Source organism: Bos taurus, chromosome 3 (assembly GCF_002263795.3).
Source record: "Bos taurus isolate L1 Dominette 01449 registration number 42190680 breed Hereford chromosome 3, ARS-UCD2.0, whole genome shotgun sequence".
In the NCBI taxonomy this organism is placed as follows: domain Eukaryota; kingdom Metazoa; phylum Chordata; class Mammalia; order Artiodactyla; family Bovidae; genus Bos; species Bos taurus.
Window position 1 is genome coordinate 54540198 of NC_037330.1, and position 20619 is coordinate 54560816.

Genomic DNA, 20619 nt, shown 5'->3' on the forward strand with positions numbered 1-20619 from the left:
ATGTATATGTATGACAGAGTTCCTTTGCTGTCCACCTGAAACTACCACACCATTGTTAATCAGCTGTATTCCAATATAAAATAAAAATATTAAAAAAATATTTAGCACCTCAAATACTACACAACTCTATTATACAGAATGATTCAATTTCCTTCTCACTAATCAACTATAAATAATATGTTAAGGTCTAATTGTGTTGGTTTATCATGCACCGTTTTTAATACCTGGCCCATTCAGTTACTGCCTCAGAATAACTTGTGGTATTAGCTGAAAATACAATTGCTGTACTTTTAACTATTACTTTAGATAACTCTCCTGAACAATAACCTTTGAAAAACACTGGACATCTTCTACCATCTAATAACACTATTTCATTCTACTTGCGTAGTTTTGAAGTTTCTGGTTTAGGTACCTCAGTGTACTTTGAATGAAAAAAAAACTACATTGTAAACTCTAGAGCTCCTATACAAAGCTTTATCAGTATTTATTATCAGAAAGGGAATCTACAATTCCTCTTGTTTATAGCTGCTCACCTTAAAATTAAGCAGTTATTTTTCAAGCAAAAGTGAGTTTATTCAGGAATAGCAAAGGAAGTCTAATTCCAGAATAGCAAGCTATAAAAAAGCCGTGGGCAAATCTAACAAAGAAGAACATTATTTAATGGAGAAAAGGAAGCAGTTGGGAAAGATTGTTTTCAAAACAAGTCCATTGGTAAAAAATAAGAGCTCATGGTGATGACTTGTCCTCACTGGCTGAGTTGTTGGGGAATCAATTCTTCTAGGAGATGCGATGTACATATTTTCCTGCTGGGGACTGTCACTGATGACTCCAATGTTAAAGATTTTTCCCTTGGGGTCTGTAATGACAGTTCTTCTTATAAATGACCTCCAAACATATTACATGAGAGCTCTTCTTTCTGGCTAGCTGACTCGATATGAGTGGCATCCCTTTATTAATTCTCACATAACACAAAAGTAAAAGATCATTTTAGTCTCCCAACTCTGCTCCCAACCCACTCTAGATTAAAAAAAAAAAAAAGATAAATTTTAGAGAGGCATTATGTTTTAAAAAATTCATGCTTTTTTCTGACAAAAGGATTTTTAGATACCTTACAGTTCTTGGCAATTTGCAGCTTACATAAAGCACTGATACATTATAACGCATTGTCTAACTTGTTCGTTTGAAACAGAACATTACTGAAGAAAAAGTTTTTTTTTTTTAAATTTCAGAGAGTCTATATGTTATCAACTGTACAGTAATGAATCAGGTAGGAATTATTGTTTTTCCTACAACATTGATAAGAAAATGGTGGCTTACGGAGTTAAGTTCATTTTCAGGGTCTCAAAAGAAAAAAGTGACATGAGCCCTCAGGTGTGAACTCTAGCAGCCCAACTCCAGAATCTGTACTTGGACTTCGCCGGGCAGCTCTGAGCTCCTCCAGCCCGACTCTCCCCCCATCACTGTCCTGCCTCTCAGCTTTTCCCACTGGATCTCCCCAGCCTGCTCATCTTCCTCTTGGGCTGTGTCCTCCTACTTGCTCATAATTAGAGAGGGAAATGTTACTGTTTCAGGTCAAAGCCTCCACTTTCATTCAGAAATGACCCTCCCTGTCTTCAGACACTCACTTGTAAAGCAATACTTACATAGAATTTGCTATGCACCAGCATAGTTTTAAGAGTATTGTATAGAGAATGAACTTATGGATGCCAGCAGGGAAGGATATGGGGAAGAGATAGTTAGGGAGTTTGGGATGGACATATACACACTGCTGTATTTAAAATGGATAACCAACAAGGACCTACTGTATAGCACACAGAACTGTGCTCAGTGTTATGTGGCAGCCTGGATGGGAGGGGAGTTTGGGGGAGAATGGATACATGTATATGTATGGCGGAGTCCCTTTGCTGTCCACCTAACACTATCACAACATTGTTAACAGCTTAAAAAACAAAAGAGTGTTGTAAGCATCAGTTCTGGGTGTTCATTGGAAGGACTGATGCTAAAGCTGAAACTCCAGTACTTTGGCCACCTGATGAGAAGAGTTGACTCATTGGAAAAGACTCTGGTGCTGGGAGGGATTGGGGGCAGGAGGAGACGGGGATGACAGAGGATGAGATGGCTGGATGGCATCACCGACTCGATGGACATGAGTTTGAGTGAACTCCAGGAGATGGTGACGAACAGGGAGGCCTGGCGTGCTGCGATTCATGGGGTCACAAAGAGTCGGACACAACTGAGCAACTGAACTGAACTGATGTATAGTCTAGGTGCTGGAAGTACACAGATAATCCACTTAAAGGGTAACTGAAGACATTTAAAGGTGGAGGTGGGGGGACAAGTTTAAGGGCACAAGCAGAGGACATTGAATGAAGGATATGGAGCAGTCAGAAGGTTGCAGGAACAATGACCAGGTAGCTTATATAACTCGTGTAGAGTGAAAAGGCAAGCAATGTGTGAATTCCAGAATTATCAAAGATCAGAGAAAATGGATGGTGCTAAATGAAAGATGTGACCAAGGTAGAGGAACAGAGACACTGGGGCACCGTGGTTGATGAGGGTGGAAGCAAGGGGAATAGGAGCCTGACTTCTAGTCTCCTGCTGGTACTTCTCACTGGTAAATATCCATCAGAAAGGATGGAGGATATGGGGGATCTTCCATGTCAGATAAATATAGAAAGTTTAATACAGTTTGCATGTGACACAGTTAGAGCCATTAATGGTAGGAGGTGAACAGGTAGGAAGTGAAATAGGTGAATAGGTGAGAAGGTTCTGAATATGTACAGAGGTTGAATTTTCTGTCCTTGTTGAAATGGAAGTATCTTCCTCCCAGGCAGGCATTCATCTGCACACAAGTTCACCCAAAGCAACCCATGGGCAGTCTGGTCTATTGCTCTTACTGTGTGTTGCATTCTTGTCTTTCTGTGCACGTTTCCCTCTGGGCTCCACAGTGAGGTCTGAAACCAAAGGCATCTGGATGTTGTGTGTGCACCATCCCTCCAAGGAGAATCACACCCTGGTCCTTCTGGACACTGAGGGTTTGGGCGATGTGGAGAAGGTAAGGCAGGGAAGCTTCTTTACTCTTGAGACTCCATTTACATTTCAATTTCCCACCTCAATTCAATTTTTAGGACATGTTGCTATAAACTGCAAATCCTATTATGAATGATGAGGCCAAATTCTCTTTCCTTGAGTTAATTTTTTGATAAAATATATACCTCAGTTGATAGGGAAAAACTTTATTATTTTAAACACTGGGGTGAAAGATACAGTGAAAATCTCTCAGTCCTGTCCAACTCTTTGCAACCCCATGGACTGTACTGTCCATGGAATTCTCCAGGCCAGAATACTGGAGTGGGTAGCCTTTCCCTTCTCCAGGGAATCTGGATCTTCCCAACCCAGAGATCCAACCCAGGTCTCCTGCATTTCAGGCAGATTCTTTACCAGCTGATCCGCACGAGAAGCCCAAGAATACTGGAGTGGGAAGTCTATCACTTCTCCAGAGGATCTTTTTGACCCAGAAATTGAACGGGGGTCTCCTGCATTGCAGGTGGATTCTTTAGCAACTGAGCTATGAGGGAAGCCCATACAAGTTAATAAATATTTATTGGGCATTTGAATCCTGGGGATGAAGTGTAACAGATATCTCAGTGAGTTAAAGACCCAGAGCTGAGTTGGGGAGATAAATATTCAGTGTTATCAGTACAGGGAACCAAGAGGAAAAGAATGTGAGAATCTATCCCAGTTGTTCAGGTTCCTGAAAACTTCCTTATGAAAGCTATAACCCATTCAATCAATGGGATCTTGTCGTTGAAGTGTGTGGAGTTGATGAGTAGATGGTGGTGTAGGTAGCAACCATTAACATAGGATTTCTCTGAATAATGTATTTTTCAAATCTCCAGAAAAGTTTCAGCTATCCCAGGAACATTTTAGGTTCTGAAGATGAATTCATCTGACGTATCTAGAAGCATGAGCTACTTTAACCAAGAACTTTGAAAATGGGATAATTTTAGAAACTTTGTCTTTACAGTGTTAGTTGTAATCAAACTTTTCTACTTATTCATAGTAATCTGCATCTATATAAGAAAGCAGTAGCATTGAATCTTTGGCCTTCATCATTGTAGAAAAGAGCTGGTACATAAATTCAGAAATTCTAAATTTAAAAATCCAGATTTAATGTATTCAATAATCACATTAGTGTCAACCCAAGTTGGCCTACTGATTTGTAATAGACTATAATTTTCATGACCCTCTTCTTTTTATCTCACTGCATTTATCAAAGAACCAAAGTACAGTGAACCTCACACTGATAGCAGAACTACTTGCTGCTCATATTGGTATAAAGTATCTTTATAGTATATATGATGATTTAGTCATTAAGTTGTGTCCAACTCTTAGAACCCCATGGACTGTAATCTTCCAGGCTCCTCTGTCCATGGGATTCTCCAGGCAAGAATACTGGAGTGGGGTGCCATTTCCTTCTCCAAGGGATCTTCCTGACCCAGGAAAAGAAACTGGGTCTCCTGCATTGCAAGCAGATTCTTTACAGACTGAGCTATGAGGGAAGCCCTGATACTCTGTGTGTGTGTGTGTGTGTGTATTCTATTCCAAAGTCACTCATGACTTGCCCTGAATTTTGTTTTCAGCCTCATCATCTACTACCACACAGGTAATCATTACTTCAGTCAAATAAAATAACCGTGTAATACCTTTACCTGAGCACACTTTCTGGCAATTATGATCAGCTTCTGTGGGTCCATCCACCTGCATGATTTCTATAACTCCACAAATCCATCTTATGTCAATTCTTTAAATTCCAGCTATTTATTTTTTAATACTATCACATTACAATCAGACATAAGCACTACTGCTCTGAAAGCACAGAGTTTTTTTTTTTTTTTTTTTTTTGGTTTGAGCATATGGGTTTTCCTGGTATCTCAGACAGTAAAGAATCTGCCTGCAGTGCAGGAGACCCAGGTTCAATCCCTGGGTCCAGAAGATTCCCTGGAGGGGAGAATGGCTACCCACTCCAATATTCCTGCCTGGAGAATTCCATGGACAGAGAAGCCTCACAGGCTACAGTCCATGGGGTCACATAGAGTCAAACACGACTAATCAACTAACATTCACTTACTTACCTTTGCCATTTATAATATAACACTTGATTCCATGCTTGGCAGCTCATCATCTTGTATGTATGTAAACGTCTCCAATAAGATTATGTTTCCAGGTATACCTGCACCTCTTCAATGCCCTCTCTCTAAGGCAAGGAGTATAATATGAAACTTTATATCCAAGTAAGCAAATAAGTGTCTCCTGTTAGTTAGATGCACAGTTTGTAGTTGATTATTTCAACTGAATATCACTTGTGTTCTTAATATACACCATGATATATTAGGAAAACGTTGGAAAGGCAACCAACACCCACTTACTGTCCCACAACTTCTATGTTCCAGGCACTATACTAAACATTTTAAGCACATATAGGGCATGATTCATTTCTGTTAGTAGGTAATCATACTCAAGTGCTTAGAGGGGTCAGTATCTTTAACAGAAAGGTTTGCATTTAGCATTGTCTTGAAAATTTGTTATTTGTCTCACTATTGAGTTATAGTACAGCTGTTATAGTAAATGAACAACTGAATGAGAGCATAAGGAGTAGCATCCTCACGCTGTAATGTACTTTCTAGGGGAACTCCAAGAATGACCCATGGATCTTTGCCCTGGCCAAGCTCCTGAGCAGCTGCTTTATCTACAACAGGATGAACACCATCAACCACCAGGCCTGGGAACAGCTGCAGTATCCTTCCAGAGCTGAACGAGTACATTTCTTTGACTTCATAAGAATAGCAACTGACAATGTTTCTTCTTTTCCATGACTCCATTCTTTTGGCAGATGAGATAGTAAAATGGGGCAAAAGGGAATATTCATAAAACTTGTTTTGGGGTGAGATCTGCAAATTGTGTTGGAGAGTGCTATTTATTCCTTAGCTAAGATCCCAGCTATGTGACTGAATTAACAGAGCTGATCAGAAACAAATCACCTCCCACATCTGATGAAGTAGCGGACTCAACCAAATTTGTGAGTTTCTTTGCAGACTTAATCTTTACTGTGCAGGATTTCATGCTGCAGCTGGAGTTAGACAGGAATCCCATCACTGAAGAAGAGTACTTGGACAATGCCTTGAAGTTTAATTCAGGTATCAATTTTCAGGGACAAGGTGGTAGAAAGCTCAGTAGGAAGTGGGATAAAGAGCCATATATGGCAAACTCTCAGCAAACATTATCCTCAATGGTGAAAAATTGAAAACATTTCCCCTAAAGTCAGAAACAAGACAAGGGTGCCCACTCTCACCACTACTATTTTACATAGTTTTGGAAATTTTGGCCACAGCAATCAGAGCAGAAAAAGAAATAAAGGAATCCAGATTGGAAAAGAAGAAGTAAAACTCTGACTGTTTGCAGATGACATGATCCTCTACATAGAAAACCCTAAAGACTCCACCAGAAAATTACTAGAGCTAATCAATGAATATAGTACAGTTGCAGGATATAAAATTAACACACAGAAATCCCTTGTATTCCTATACACTAACAATGAGAAAACAGAAAGAGAAATTAAGGAAACAATTCCATTCACCATTGCAACAAAAAGAATAAAATACTTAGGAATATCTATACCTAAAGAAACAACAGATCTATATAGAGAAAACTATAAAATACTGTTGAAAGAAATCAAAGAGGACACAAATAGATGGAGAAATATACCATGTTCATGGATTAGAAGAATCAGTATAGTAAAATGAGTATACAACCCAAAGCAGTCTATAGATTCAATGCAATCCCTATCAAGCTACCAATGGTATTTTTCAGAGAACTAGAACAAATGATTTCACAGTTTGAATGGGAATATAAAAAACCTCGAATAGCCAAAGCAATCTTGAGAAAGAAGAATGGAACTGGAGAAATCAACCTGCCTGACTTCAGGCTCTACTACAAAGCCACAGTCATCAAGACAGTATGGTACTGGCACAAAGACAAAAATATAGATCAATGGAACAAAATAGAAAGCCCAGAGATAAATCCACACACCTATGGACACCTTATCTTTGACAAAAGAGGCAAGAATGTGCAATGGAGAAAAGACAATCTCTTTAACAAGTGGTGCTGGGAAAACTGGTCAACCACTTGTAAAAGAATGAAACCAGAACACTTTCTAACACCATACACAAAAATAAACTCAAAATGGATTAAAGATCTAAATGTAAGACCAGAAACTATAAAATTCCTAGAGGAGAACATAGGCAAAACACTCTCCGACACAAATCACAGCAGGATCCTCTATGACTCACCTCCCAGAATATTGGAAATAAAAGCAAAAATAAACAAATGGGACCTAATTAAACTTAAAAGCTTCTGCACAACAAAGGAAACTATTAGCAAGGTGAAAAGACAGCCTTCAGAATGGGAGAAAATAATAGCGAATGAAGCAACTGATAAAGGATTAATCTCAAAAATATACAAGCAACTCCTGCAGCTCAATTCCAGAAAAATAAATGACCCAATAAAAAATGGGCAAAAGACCTAAACAGACATTTCTCCAAAGAAGACATACAGATGGCTAACTAACACATGAAAAGATGCTCAACATCACTCATTATCAGAGAAATGCAAATCAAAACCACTATGAGGTACCATTTCATGCCAGTCAGAATGGCTGCGATCCAAAAGTCTATAAGCAATAAAGGCTGGAGAGGGTGCCCTTTTACACTGTTGGTGGGAATGCAAACTAGTACAGCCACTATGGAGAACAGTGTGGAGAGTCCTTAAAAAACTGGAAATAGAACTGCCTTATGACCCAGCAATCCCACTGCTGGGCATACACACTGAGGAAACCAGAATTGAAAGAGACACGTGTACCCTAATGTTCATCACAGCACTGTTTATAATAGCCAGGACATGGAAGCAATCTAGATGTCCATCAGCAGATGAATGGATAAGAAAGCTGTGGTACATATCCACAATGGAATATTACTCAGCCATTAAAAAGAATACATTTAAATCAGTTCTAATGAGGTGGATGAAACTGGAGCCTATTATACAGAGTGAAGTAAGCCAGAAAGAAAAACACCAATACAGTATACTAACGCATATATATGGAATTTAGAAAGATGGTAAGGATAACCCTGTAGGTGAGATAGCAAAAGAGACACAGATGTAGTGAACAGTCTTTTGGACTCTGTGGAAGAGGGCGAAGGTGGGATGATATGGGAGAATGGCATTGAAACATATAAAATATCAAACGTGAAATGAATCGCCAGTCCAGGTTTGATGCATGATACAGGGTGCTCGGGGCTGGTGCACCGGGACGACCCAGAGGGATGGGATGGGGAGGGAGGAGGGAGGGGGGTTCAGGATGGGGAACACATGTACAGTCGTGGCAGATTCAAGTCCATGTATGGCAAAACCAATACAATATTGTAAAGTAAAATTGATTAATTAATTTAAAAAAAGAGCCCTGACATTCAGCACTTGATGTCAATCTTGATTTGGGGCTGGATTGAGGCCATGCTAATGGTGCTTGGTGAATGAAATATAGGTATGGCTTTATCATTGCTGTTACTTGGAAACCCCAGTGACCAGAGTGTAAGCTCACAGAGGATGTTTAGAATCCAATATTAGAGAAATGGATACCAAGAAAAAGAAAGGCTGACATATGTGTATAATATATTGAGTGCTTCTCCTCTCCTAGTTGAGTAAGATAATCAATAAGATAAACGGAATCGTAAGGTAAACAAAAGGACTAATTTTTGACATACATTTCACACAATGTATGTTACTAGCCTGCACAGATAACTCCTTAATAGACAGGCTGCTTATACACTAAAGAGTTCAGGGGAAACAAATTGCTATGTCCTTCTAGTAAGACTATCTGGTTCCTAAATGCTCTTTGTCATAACATCACACTCTTCATTCTTGAACTTACAGAGTGCATGTCATGTTAAAATAAAAAGCTAGTTAATTAAATTTTTTTTAGCAGAGAGGATAATTGCTGGTACCTAAAAGCATTATTCCAGTTGAACTATTCCAAATCCTGAAAGATGATGCTGTGAAAGTGCTGCACTCAATATGCCAGCAAATTTGGAAAACTCAGCAGTGGCCACAGGACTGGAAAAGGTCAGTTTTCATTCCAATCCCAAAGAATGGCAATGTCAAAGAATGCTCAAACTACCACACAGTTGCACTCATCTCACATGCTAGTAAAGTAATGCTCAAAATTCTCCAAGCCAGGCTTCAGCAATATGTGAACCGTGAACTTCCTGATGTTCAAGCTGGTTTTAGAAAAGGCAGAGGAACCAGAGATCAAATTGCCTACATCCACTGGATCATAGAAAAAGCAAGAGAGTTCCAGAAAAACATCTATTTTTGCTTTATTGACTATGTCAAAGCCTTTGACTGTGTGGATCACAATAAACTGTGGAAAATTCTGAAAGAGATGGGAATACCAGACCACCTGACCTGCCTCTTGAGAAATCTGTATTCAGGTCAGGAAGCAACAGTCAGAACTGGACATGGAACAACAGACTGGTTCCAAATAGGAAAAGGAGTATGTCAAGGCTGTATATTGTCACCCTGTTTATTTAACTTATATGCAGAGTACATCATGAGAAACGCTGGACTGGAAGAAACACAAACTGGAATCAAGATTGCCTGGAGAAATATCAATAACCTCAGATATGCAGATGACACCACCTTTATGGCAGAAAGTGAAGAGGAACTCAAAATCCTCTTGATGAAAGTGAAAGAGGAGAGTGAAAAAGTTGGCTTAAAGCTCAACATTCAGAAAACGAAGATCATGGCATCTGGTCCCACCACTTCATGGGAAATAGATGGAGAAACAGTGGAAACAGTGTCAGACTTTATTTTTCTGGGCTCCAAAATCACTACAGATGGTGACTGCAGCCATGAAATTAAAAGACACTTACTCCTTGGAAGGAAAGTTATGACCAACCTAGATAGCATATTCAAAAGCAGAGACAGTACTTTGCCAACAAAGGTTCATCTAGTCAAGGCTATGGTTTTTCCTGTGGTCATGTATGGATATGAGAGTTGGACTGTGAAGAAGGCTGGGTGCTGAAGGATTGATGCTTTTGAATGGTGGTGTTGGAGAAGACTCTTGAGAGTCCCTTGGACTGCAAGGAGATCCAACCAGTCCATTCTGAAGGAGATCAGCCCTGGGATTTCTTTGGAAGGAATGATGCTAAAGCTGAAACTCCAGTACTTTGGCCACCTCATGCGAAGAGTTGACTCATTGGAAAAGACTCTGATGCCGGGAGGGACTGGGGGCAGGAGGAGAAGGGGACTACAGAGGATGAGATGGCTGGATGGCATCACTGACTTGATGGACGTGAGCCTCAGTGAACTCCGGGAGTTGGTGTTGGACAGGGAGGGCTGGCATGCTGTGATTCATGGGGTCGTAAAGAGTCGGACACGACTGAGCGACTGATCTGAAAAGCATTATTAATTTTGCATATTTAATCATTTATTCACTCTTTCAATAACTACTTACTGATAGATATGCTCAGAAGCATCTTCTATGATGCTATAAGTCATAATATAAAATTATACAGGAGATGGATGAGGTCTCCAAGTTTCATTTAGGCTATCTTTACTATGGGATGGTATATGCTAAAGTGATCTCTTGGTAGTATGTGTACACTTTTACCCTGATTTATAAAGCTTTTCTTTATGTCCTGAGAATCATTTGTCTCCATAGGTTATCTTCCCAGCAATATCATAAATATCTTTATTTCTATGATTACATTACTTTGGAGCACACATGTCATTTCTGACATGGGAACTGCAATATCAGAAAAATATTTCTGACAATTTCTTGGATAAATCTATTACTCAGACAACATCTAATAAGTAGTTGATTCACTACACAGCATGGAATGTTAAGGAAAATAATCAGAAGTTTCTTCACTTGGACTGGATCCCTCCCCTGCCTCCTCAGAAGTACTTTCATCACTCTTGTTGTTGTTAGTCACTCAGTCATGTCCTAGTCTTTTGTGACCCTATGAATTGTAGCCCACCAGGTTCTTCTCTTCATGGGATTTCCCAGGCAAGAATACTGGAGTGAGTTGCTATTTCCCTCTCCTGGGGATCTTCCAGACCCAGGAATCACACCCTGGTCTCCTGCATTGGGAGGCAGATTCTTTACCACTGAAACACTTGGGAAGCCCTCCTTCACTCTCAGCTTTGTACAAGGGGGAAAAAAAAATAGGGAAGGCATTTTCCATTTCCTGAGTAGATTAGCATAAGATAGTCTTGCATTGTTTGATTAGTAAAGATTTACAGACACAGGAGATACCAAAATGCAAAGATCCCAGAAATGAAACACTTGAGCCCCCTCACCTGAAATTTGTCCCTTCCACGATTGCTTGTTTCTCACTACTATTGGTGAGGATCCCAGAGTTCAGAACTCCAGCATGCCCAGAGAGAATATCAGGAAATTTTTTTCCAAAAAGAAAATGCTTTGCTTTTGACTGGTTTGAAAGTGACAAAAAACTAATTCTCCATATTGCGGAAGTGCTAGATAACCAACTGGATGAGAATTTCCAGAAGAAATCAGAGGATTTCTGTTCATATATCTTTACCCATGCAAAACCCAAGACCCTAAGAGAAGGAATCACTGTCAAGTCGGGGGATGAGTCTCTTGCACTAGAGCATATGTCTCTGACTCATTGTGTGTCATGAACTTGTGATTGCACTCTGGGATTCTCAGTAATTGCATTTTCTTCTCCATGTAACTCTGAACATGGATGCTCATGCCACACATGGAAATGCATGTTTCTTCACTAAAATAAGCCTATGTACATGGTTTTTTGCAGTCTATCAAATCTCTTGAAACTATTACAATAATGATATAAGTTAAAGATAGAAATCTTCATGGTAATGAGATGTCTGATGAGATAGGTGTTTTGAGTGAGGATATGCAAAACATTTTGTGAATTTACACTAAGAAGAACATAAATAGTAGTCCATGAATCCATGTAGTTTTACCGAGAGACTGAGAAACAAATACAAATACATCTTGTATACAGGGTTGGCCTCATGAACATGCCACCTGGGCAGTCACACAGTGTCCTGTTCTGACATGAGTCCTTCTTGTTTTCATGTTTTGTGTCACTGTCCTGAAATTCTGATGACATTTTCATCAAGATGTTTTAATTTACAAATAGAGCCCCAAAATTATGTGAATTACTTACAAGTGTCATAAATTCTTCTTATTTTATTACAATGGTAAAAGTGTTCTGGGAGACCCTTGAGCATATTGTTTGAGATGATTTGTTCAATATTTTAATGTGATGAATTGGAGAAACATAAAAGATAGAGTGCATAGGAGATACAGTGATTATATTTTTTAAAAAAGTGGATTCATACAAGAAAAAGGATGAGGATACAAGAATGAAGAAAATGAGGAGAAGGATAAATAGAAGAAAAGAAATCTTTAACTTCAAAAAATTTTAATGATTTCTAGAATGCTGATCTGTAAAGCTGTTTTAAAAAAGCAGGTGAGAATTCTCTCCTATTTCATAAATATCATATATCTTTCAATGTTGGGGACTCTGGCGGAGGCCTGCATAGATACCATCAACAGTGGAGGAGTTCCCCGTTTGGAGAATGCAGTAATAACTCTGGCTGAGCATGAGAACTCAGCAGCCGTGCAGAAGGCAAATGATCACTACAGTGAGCCGATGACCCAGCGACTGAGCCTCCATACAGATACGCTCTAGGAGCTGCTGGAGGTTCATGAAGCCTGTGAGAGGGAAGGCATTGCTGTCTTCTTGAGGGACTCCTTCAAGGATGACAAGCAGATGTTTCAGAAAAAGCCCTCCGTAATGTGTCCTAGAATATATCCTTCCTGATTCTTTTCTTCCAGAATGATGCCTAGCCACCCCACTTTTGACCCCATGGTTCCTGTGCTTCTTATCATAAAATAAGACTAGATTCTAGTGGGTGATACAGCTCTACAAGCTATATAGTCCATCCATTTTCTAAAAGTTGGGCTTTTTATTCTCTTTTTTAATTAAAATTTATTTGTTTTAATTGGAGGTTAATTACTTTACAATATTATATTGGTTTTGCCATACATCAACACGAATCCACCATGGGTGTACATGTGCTCCCTATCCTGAACCCTTCTCCCACCTCCCTCCCCGTACCATCCCTCTGGGTCATCCCAGTGCACCAGCCCCAAGCATCCTGTATCCTGCATTGAGCCTGGACTGGCAATTCATTTCTTATATGATATTATACATGTTTCAATGCCATTCTCCCAAATCATCCCACCCTCTCTCTCCCCCATAGACCAAGTGGGCTTTATCCCAGGGATGCAAAGATTCTTCAATATCCGCAAATCAATCAATGTAATACACCACATTAACAAATTGAAAAATAAAAGCCATATGATTATCTCAATAGATGCAGAGAAAGCCTTTGACAAAATTCAACATCCATTTTGATAAAAACTCTCCAGAAAGCAGGAATAGAAGGAACATACCTCAACATAATAAAAGCTATATATGACAAACCCACAGCAAACATTATCCTCAATGGTGAAAAATTGAAAACATTTCCCCTAAAGTCAGGAACAAGACAAGGGTGACCACTTTCACCACTACTATTCAACATAGTTTTGGAAGTTTTGGCCACAGCAATCAGAGCAGAAAAAGAAATAAAAGGAATCCAAATTGGAAAAGAAAAAGTAAAACTCTGACTGTTTGCAGATGACATGATCCTCTACATACAAAACCCTAAAGACTCCACCAGAAAATTACTAGAGCTAATCAATGAATATAGTAAAGTTGCAGGATATAAAATCAAGACACGGAAATCCCTTGCATTCCTATACACTAATAATGAGAAAATAGAAAGAGAAATTAAGAGATTGTCTTTAATCCATTGTATATTCTTGCCTCCTTTGTCAAAGATAAGGTGTCCATAGGTGTGTGGATTTATCTCTGGGCTTTCTATTTTGTTCCATTGATCAATATTTCTGTCTTTGTGCCAGTACCATACTGTCTTGATAACTGTGGCTTTGTAATAGAGCCTGAGGTCAGGTAGGTTGATTCCTCCGGTTCCATTCTTCTTTCTCAAGATAGCTTTGGCTATTCGAGGTTTTTTGTATTTCCATACAAATTGTGAAATTATTTGTTCTAGCTCTGTGAAGAATACCGTTGGTAGCTTGATAGGGATTGCATTGAATCTATAAATTGCTTTGGGTAGTATACTCATTTTCACTATATTGATTCTTCCAATCCATGAACATGGTATATTTCTCCATCTATTAGTGTCCTCTTTGATTTCTTTCACCAGTGTTTTATAGTTTTCTATATATAGGTCTTTAGTTTCTTTAGGTAGATATATTCCTAAGTATTTTATTCTTTCTGTTTCAATGGTGAATGGAATAGCATTGAAACATGTATAATATCATGTATGAAACGAGTTGCCAGTCCAGGTTCGATACACGGTACTGGATGCTTGGGGCTGGTGCACTGGGACGACCCAGAGGGAGGGTAGGGGAGGGAGGAGGGAGGAGGGTTCAGGATGGGGAATGCGGGTATACCTGTGGCGGATTCATTTCGATGTTTGGCAAAGCTAATACAATATTGTGAAGTTTGAAAGTAAAATAAAATTTTAAAAAAAAGAGAGAAATTAAGGAAACAATTCCATTCACCATTGCAACAAAAAGAATAAAATACTTAGGAATATATCTACCTAAAGAAACTAAAGACCTATATATAGAAAACTATAAAACACTGGCTTTTTATTTTCTGTTGTAGTAAAACAAATTACACTGAGCTTAGCAAGTTGAAACACACATCTAATAGCTTATGTTCCTCAGGTCAGATTCCCACTCAGGGTCCATGGGTATCTGCTCGGTGTACCATAGCCAAAAACAAGGTCACGTGGGCTTGGTACTCACATGGAGACTCTGGGGAACCCTCCTACCTCTTTAACAGCCATGGTGCACTGTTTCTTTCCTCAGTTTCTAATCTCTCTGATTACCTCTTCCACCACCAACTGGAGAAGACTACATGTGAAGGGCTTGTGTGATTAGGTAATGCCCACTTGGGTCATCTCCATTTCTTAACTTAGCCTGTGCCATATAACATAGTCTAAACACAGAATCTATATTTGTCATATTCACAAGTATATGGACTATGCAGAGTGTGGACACCAGGGGAGAGAATGCTTGGGGATCGCAGTTCTACTTACCATTGGCAGCTTCACTGAAAGTTTGATGTTCAGTTTCCCTTGACCATCTTACAAGTTACAAAAATCTCTTAGTTCATTGAGATTTTTGAGAAAGATTCATTGAGAAAGCAAGCCTGATTTTAATTTATAAATACAAACAAAAAATTCTATTTCTGTATTTTCACACATTCCAGCTCTCAGGGAATCGAAAATTCATGAAGAGTTCAAAACTCTGATCAGTGTGTACTTAACTCATTAATGGCAGTTGATTTGCTATGTATGTGTTTTTATCCATAACACCCAGTGTGCAGAGGAATCCCTGTTTCTCATCATAATTAAACTTTTCATTTTTCATTGTTGGTGGATGGATCACGATTTGTCCTACTGCTACTAAAGGAACCACATAGGGTTAATGCCTGCCAACCCCTTCACTGAACAGATGTTGAGGTTGAGTCCAGTGGATTTAAGGGACTTCCCACAAGTCACACATAGAGGTGGTCAGAACTGGGGCTAAAACTAGACTCCTGATTCCGTGTCTGTTATTCTGTGTCTCAACTCTATGTTTTCAGACTTCCTCCAAAAGAATCACAGCTGGACCTTCCCTTTTAACAGCTTCTTTCCATTGGATTTCTCCACTTTCCCTGATAGGACTTCACAGAGAAAAAGAGGGAAGTTTTCTTGCTCCAGAATGAAGAGGTATCTGTCAATTACTGTTAGGCTGAGTTTAAGCACCTTTCAGAGCTTTTGATGAAAAGTATTTCAGAAGGAATTTTCTTTGTACCTGGAGGATACAATGTCTACTTAGAAGCAAAAGAAGGAAGTTCAACAGGATTATAACCTGGTGCCTCGGAAAGGAGTTAAGGTGAGGAGTAAAGGAATTGCGAAAGAACAGCATATTGCAGTCAGGAGGTGCTTGTTGGTTCCTTTGTTCCTGCTTTGTTCAGAAGCTGTCAGCCACTGGTTAGTGGGACTAGGTAATGAGGAGGCTAACTGTGATAACCTGGGGGGTTCTGGGTCTAGTTCTAGATGACCTGTGAGTGATGTGAGGCTCTGGGAGACCTGGGTGTTGCCCACACACTGGTGGGTAAGGCCAGGTAGTGGGGCTAGTTGCCAGTTTTGGGAACTGGAGGAAAGAGCCAGTTTTGGGGGACTGGTTGCAGGCTCCAGAGTCTTGATTACAGGGTCTAAGAGCCCCAGAACCTATGTTGGTTAACTGTAAGGTAGATGGTTCCTCACACAGTTGGCTGCTGGGCCTGGGATGTCTTGAAACTTCTGTTGGCCTGATATTAGTCAAGGCCTGAGCCCAGCTGGGTGCAGGGTGGGATCTGGCCTGCTAGTGGGTGGGCTGGTCATGCAGCCTGGGAACTGAGGTTTTATTGCTCCTGGTTATCTTCCCACTGGTTTGGAGATGTAGGTCAGAGGTCTCTGGCTAGAGGGCCCAGGGATTTTCAGGTTTAGACCCCGCGGCTGGTGAAGGGTGCTGGGTTCTTTCCAGAGTCGGCTTTGGGCTCAGGAGTTTGTAAGGTAGCCTGGCTTCTGGTGGATGGAGCTATGCTCATGCTCAGTTAGTTGCCTGAAGCATCCCAGCAGTGGCAGCTGACTGGGCCAGGGTAAGCCTGGGTCTTAGAGCTAATAAACTAAAAGCAAGATTCCTAAATGGTGATGGCCAGCATCAATGTGCACCTGGGATAACGAGTTCTCAAACATGATGCTGCAGTGACTGTGTCCCCAGAGGGGGCTGCAGTTGCCCTCTGCCTCTAGCAGACCCTCCAAGAACAGAAAGTAGGTCCAACCCAGGTTCCTGTCAAATTGCTGCTTCTTTTCTGGATTATGGAGCATGTACAAGTTGGTGTGCACTCTTTCAGGGTTAAATCTGTATTTCCCCAAGCCCTCTGAGACTCCTGACAGGAAGCCCTGCTAGTCTTCAAAGCAGAATGCTGGGGAAGATTGTCTTCCCAGTGCTAGACACTGACTGTGGGGTCCAATGTGGGAGCCGGACCTCTCACCCCTGTGGGAGGACCTCTAAAGCTGTAATTACTCTGGACTGTGGATCATCCACCTGGGTGTACGGGATGCGACAATACTGGGACACTGCCCCTCCTATCCATCAAGTGTGGTCCCTTAAATTTCTGTTAGATTTTGCTCCTTTTCACCAATGATTGCTTTTCAGATAGTTGTGACTTCAGTGTGCCTGTGAGAGGAAATGAACGCAGGGTCAGTGTGCTCCAGATACTACCAAGACAATCAGTTAGTTTAGTCCTCAGAATAATAAATTAGGTACTGCTGTCATTCTCTTTATAAAACTGAGAACTATGACATATGGAAACATCACTAAGTTGCTTAAGATCACAGAGCCATCAAGTGGTAGTGCTGGTGGAGCAGCTGTAATTTTTTGACAATTATTCAAAAATCAGAAAACAGCTTAGGAAAGCTCCCTGGAAGAGGTGGTAGAAGCTCCAAGTTGAAATGACCATAACTGATATTCTAACAAAGAAAGAGTATATAGGCATTAGTCAAAAAAAAAAAAAAAGAGAGAATATGCATATATAGCAGTTGCAAACAATGGAAGATGGGAGTTTGTAGACCTGCCCTGAATTCTGGAGTCTGTAAACATTTTAGGAGCCTGCAAAGGATGGAGAATTTAAAGGGTCTCTTGTGTAAGTTTACTAAACAATAATTTCCACAGCAAGACACTACATCTTCCCTACCTGACAAGTCTTTGCTCCTTGTTTCCTCGGGCCAATGAGGTCCTCCAGAGCTTCCTGCAGTCACAGGGAGGAGTAGAGGCAGCCATCCTGCAGCCAGACCAGGCCCTCACTGATGGGACAAGGCCATGGAAGGTACAGGGAGGACTGAGCTCTCAGAGGGGAAGGTGGCTCCTGTGCTGCCCTTAGACAGGTTTGCGAGCAAACACTTCCTGGAACCAGAGCTTCCCCTTCTTCTGTGGAACCTCTCTGCTACATGTAAATAAATGGGGGAGTTTGGGTGGCATGTACATCCAATCAGTGCCTCTGTATCATGTGCTAAAGCAGATTATCTGATGTGGTAGCAGGAACAGTCAGACCCCTTCCCACCAACTTAAAGTCATCCTAGTCTCTGAGCTCAGGAGGGTATAGCTCAGTATAACTGTTATATGTCTCTCTTTAAAATGCTTGTGAAAGAATCAAGAAGAACGAATCAAGGGACAGAAAGCTGAGATGGAGCAGGAACTGCTAACACAGAAACTGAATGACCAGAAGCAAAAAAATGGAAGCACAAGAGAGAGGTTTCAGTGAAGAGGTGGCTCAGCTGAGAGAGAAGATGGAAAGGGAAAGAGAAAATCTTCTGAGAGAGTAGGAAATGATGATGGAACACAAGCTGAAGGTAAGTTTGGAAGGGCCTGAGCAGGGCCTGATGGGGAAAACCCTAACTTCTCAGGAATAAAGGGACAGGAATTTGACCTAAAGTCAGACCCCAGAGGGAACTCCAAAGACATAGAATTCACTATAATGTCAAAGAGATGTGGATCATGCTAAAGGCTTACCTCTGTAAGATTCAGCACCTTCTGTAGTGTTAGGATTTGAATGGGACAAATAAAATGACCCAGACTCCTGGACTGCTGTTCATGGTAATTATAGCATCACATTTGCTCCCAAATGAATAGGACTTCAGTCTTAGACTCCTTAGAATTTTGGGGACAAGCATCAGAGACCTGGACTAGTTCCATCTGCTCTTGAAGGTATCAGATGGTGCCTGCTATGAAATACAGGATACTAAAAGCTGTAAAATTTGCTACGTTTGTTTCTAGATCTGCCTGATTCATTTTATACACCTAGAGTAAATGTATTCTTTCTCCCAGCCTGGAGTTTGAATGCCAGTGTTTTAAAGAGAGTCAGCAGTGCCATTCTGGTGACGTGTGTGGGCATTCTACCTCAGTGAAACTGACAGATATTTAGAATTCACCTGCATTCTCTCCGAAGGGCTGGAACCCCTTCCTAGGGTAATTTCCAGACCCGAACTACACCCAGCTCCTCTGTGTCCAGGAAGATGCTGTTGAAGGAACATGGGACGCTCTAAACCCTGGATGCTCTCCCTTGCCTGGTGCAAACATTTGCAAATACTAGACAAACATCAAAAAAGCATCTAAGGTGTTAGAGAAATAGACAAATGTACTTTTCTGCTATAGTTGTTTGATAAAAAATACTTATTTGGTCTGTTTTCTAAAGGGAACTCTCCCCTTTTTACAGATGCAAGAAGAACTACTTACAGAAGGATTTAAAAAGAAAGCTGAGGAGCTAAATAAAGAGATATATCAACTAAAAGAAGACATTAAAACAAGTAAAAATAATAAGCCTTCAGTGACTGCACAGTACCTTGATGGGGCTAGCCTAGCATTAGTTGCTGTACTACCTGGGATTAATAAAGTATATGGTTTGATACTAAAAGCTATAAGTGAAATTATGAATAAGATTGAGACTCCCTGATAAGTATATTTTGAAAGGCATCTTTTGTCTTAATAGTGTAACACTGTAGCTCATTTTTAAAACGTGTATGTCATGATAGCTTTGTTCAAGAAGACTTTAAAAATAAAAACCGATTATCAAACAGTTGCTGTAGTGTGTGTGTGTGTGTGTGAGTCGCTTAGTCTTGTCCAACTCTTTGAGACCCCATGGTCTGTCCATGGAATTCTCCAGGCAAGAATACTGGAGCGGGGGGGGGGGGGGGGTTGCCATTCCCTTCTCTAGGAGATCTTCCCGACACAGAGAATGAACCCAGGTCTCCTGCACTGCCGGTAGATTCTTTACCTTCTGAACTACCAGGGAATCCCACTTAAGTGATTACCAACATGATTACCGTGGTCTGATACACAAAAAATAAAAAACAAGCAATTCTGATTGAATTAGTGAATTTAAAAAATGGAAAACAAGTTGAAAGATAATGATTAATTCTGGTAAAGTGTTAAGAGGAGCAAGAAACAAATATAAGAGGAAGAACATTTGCAATCTATAATACAGTCCTGGAGATCAGCTCTTTAAGTTATTATAAGCCCTTATATAACAGTGAGCAAACAGCAACAAGAACATTTTTACATGGGCAAAAATATAGAAAGAGAAAGTGTGTTTAACTTCACTGATAATAAATGACATACAAGGTAAAATTAGGAGGGACCTGTGTCACCTCCCACCTGGGCCAGAAACAGCAGTTTGGACAGGACACTAGCTGTCAAGGGTTCCAGGAAATTGGGGGTCTCTGTTAACTGCTAGGGAGAGTGCAAATTGGTACAAATACAATTCAAAGATTTGAATGCAAGTACTGCTGCTACAGAATCCACATTTAGTAATCTGTCTTAACGGACTTATTAACCTGAGTTGAAAATGG

At 40.3% G+C, this 20619-nt stretch overlaps 1 protein-coding gene across 1 annotated transcript; it reads left to right on the plus strand.

Moving 5' to 3' along the window:
* The first annotated feature begins 18136 nt into the window (after window positions 1–18136).
* On the plus strand, window positions 18137–19847 carry LOC112441519 (guanylate-binding protein 7). Its single transcript, XM_059885334.1, has 2 exons — window positions 18137–18624; window positions 19488–19847. The coding sequence occupies exons 1-2, from the start codon at window positions 18601–18603 to the stop codon at window positions 19722–19724; spliced, it is 261 nt and encodes an 86-aa protein (XP_059741317.1). The 5' UTR covers window positions 18137–18600; the 3' UTR covers window positions 19725–19847.
* Window positions 19848–20619: the final 772 nt, after the last annotated feature.

Coding starts and splice junctions, on each gene's coding strand:
- LOC112441519 (XM_059885334.1), top strand. CDS start 18,601: ATGATGATGGAACACAAGCTGAAG. Junction 18,625..19,487: donor TGATGGAACACAAGCTGAAG/GTAAGTTTGGAA, acceptor CCCTTTTTACAG/ATGCAAGAAGAACTACTTAC.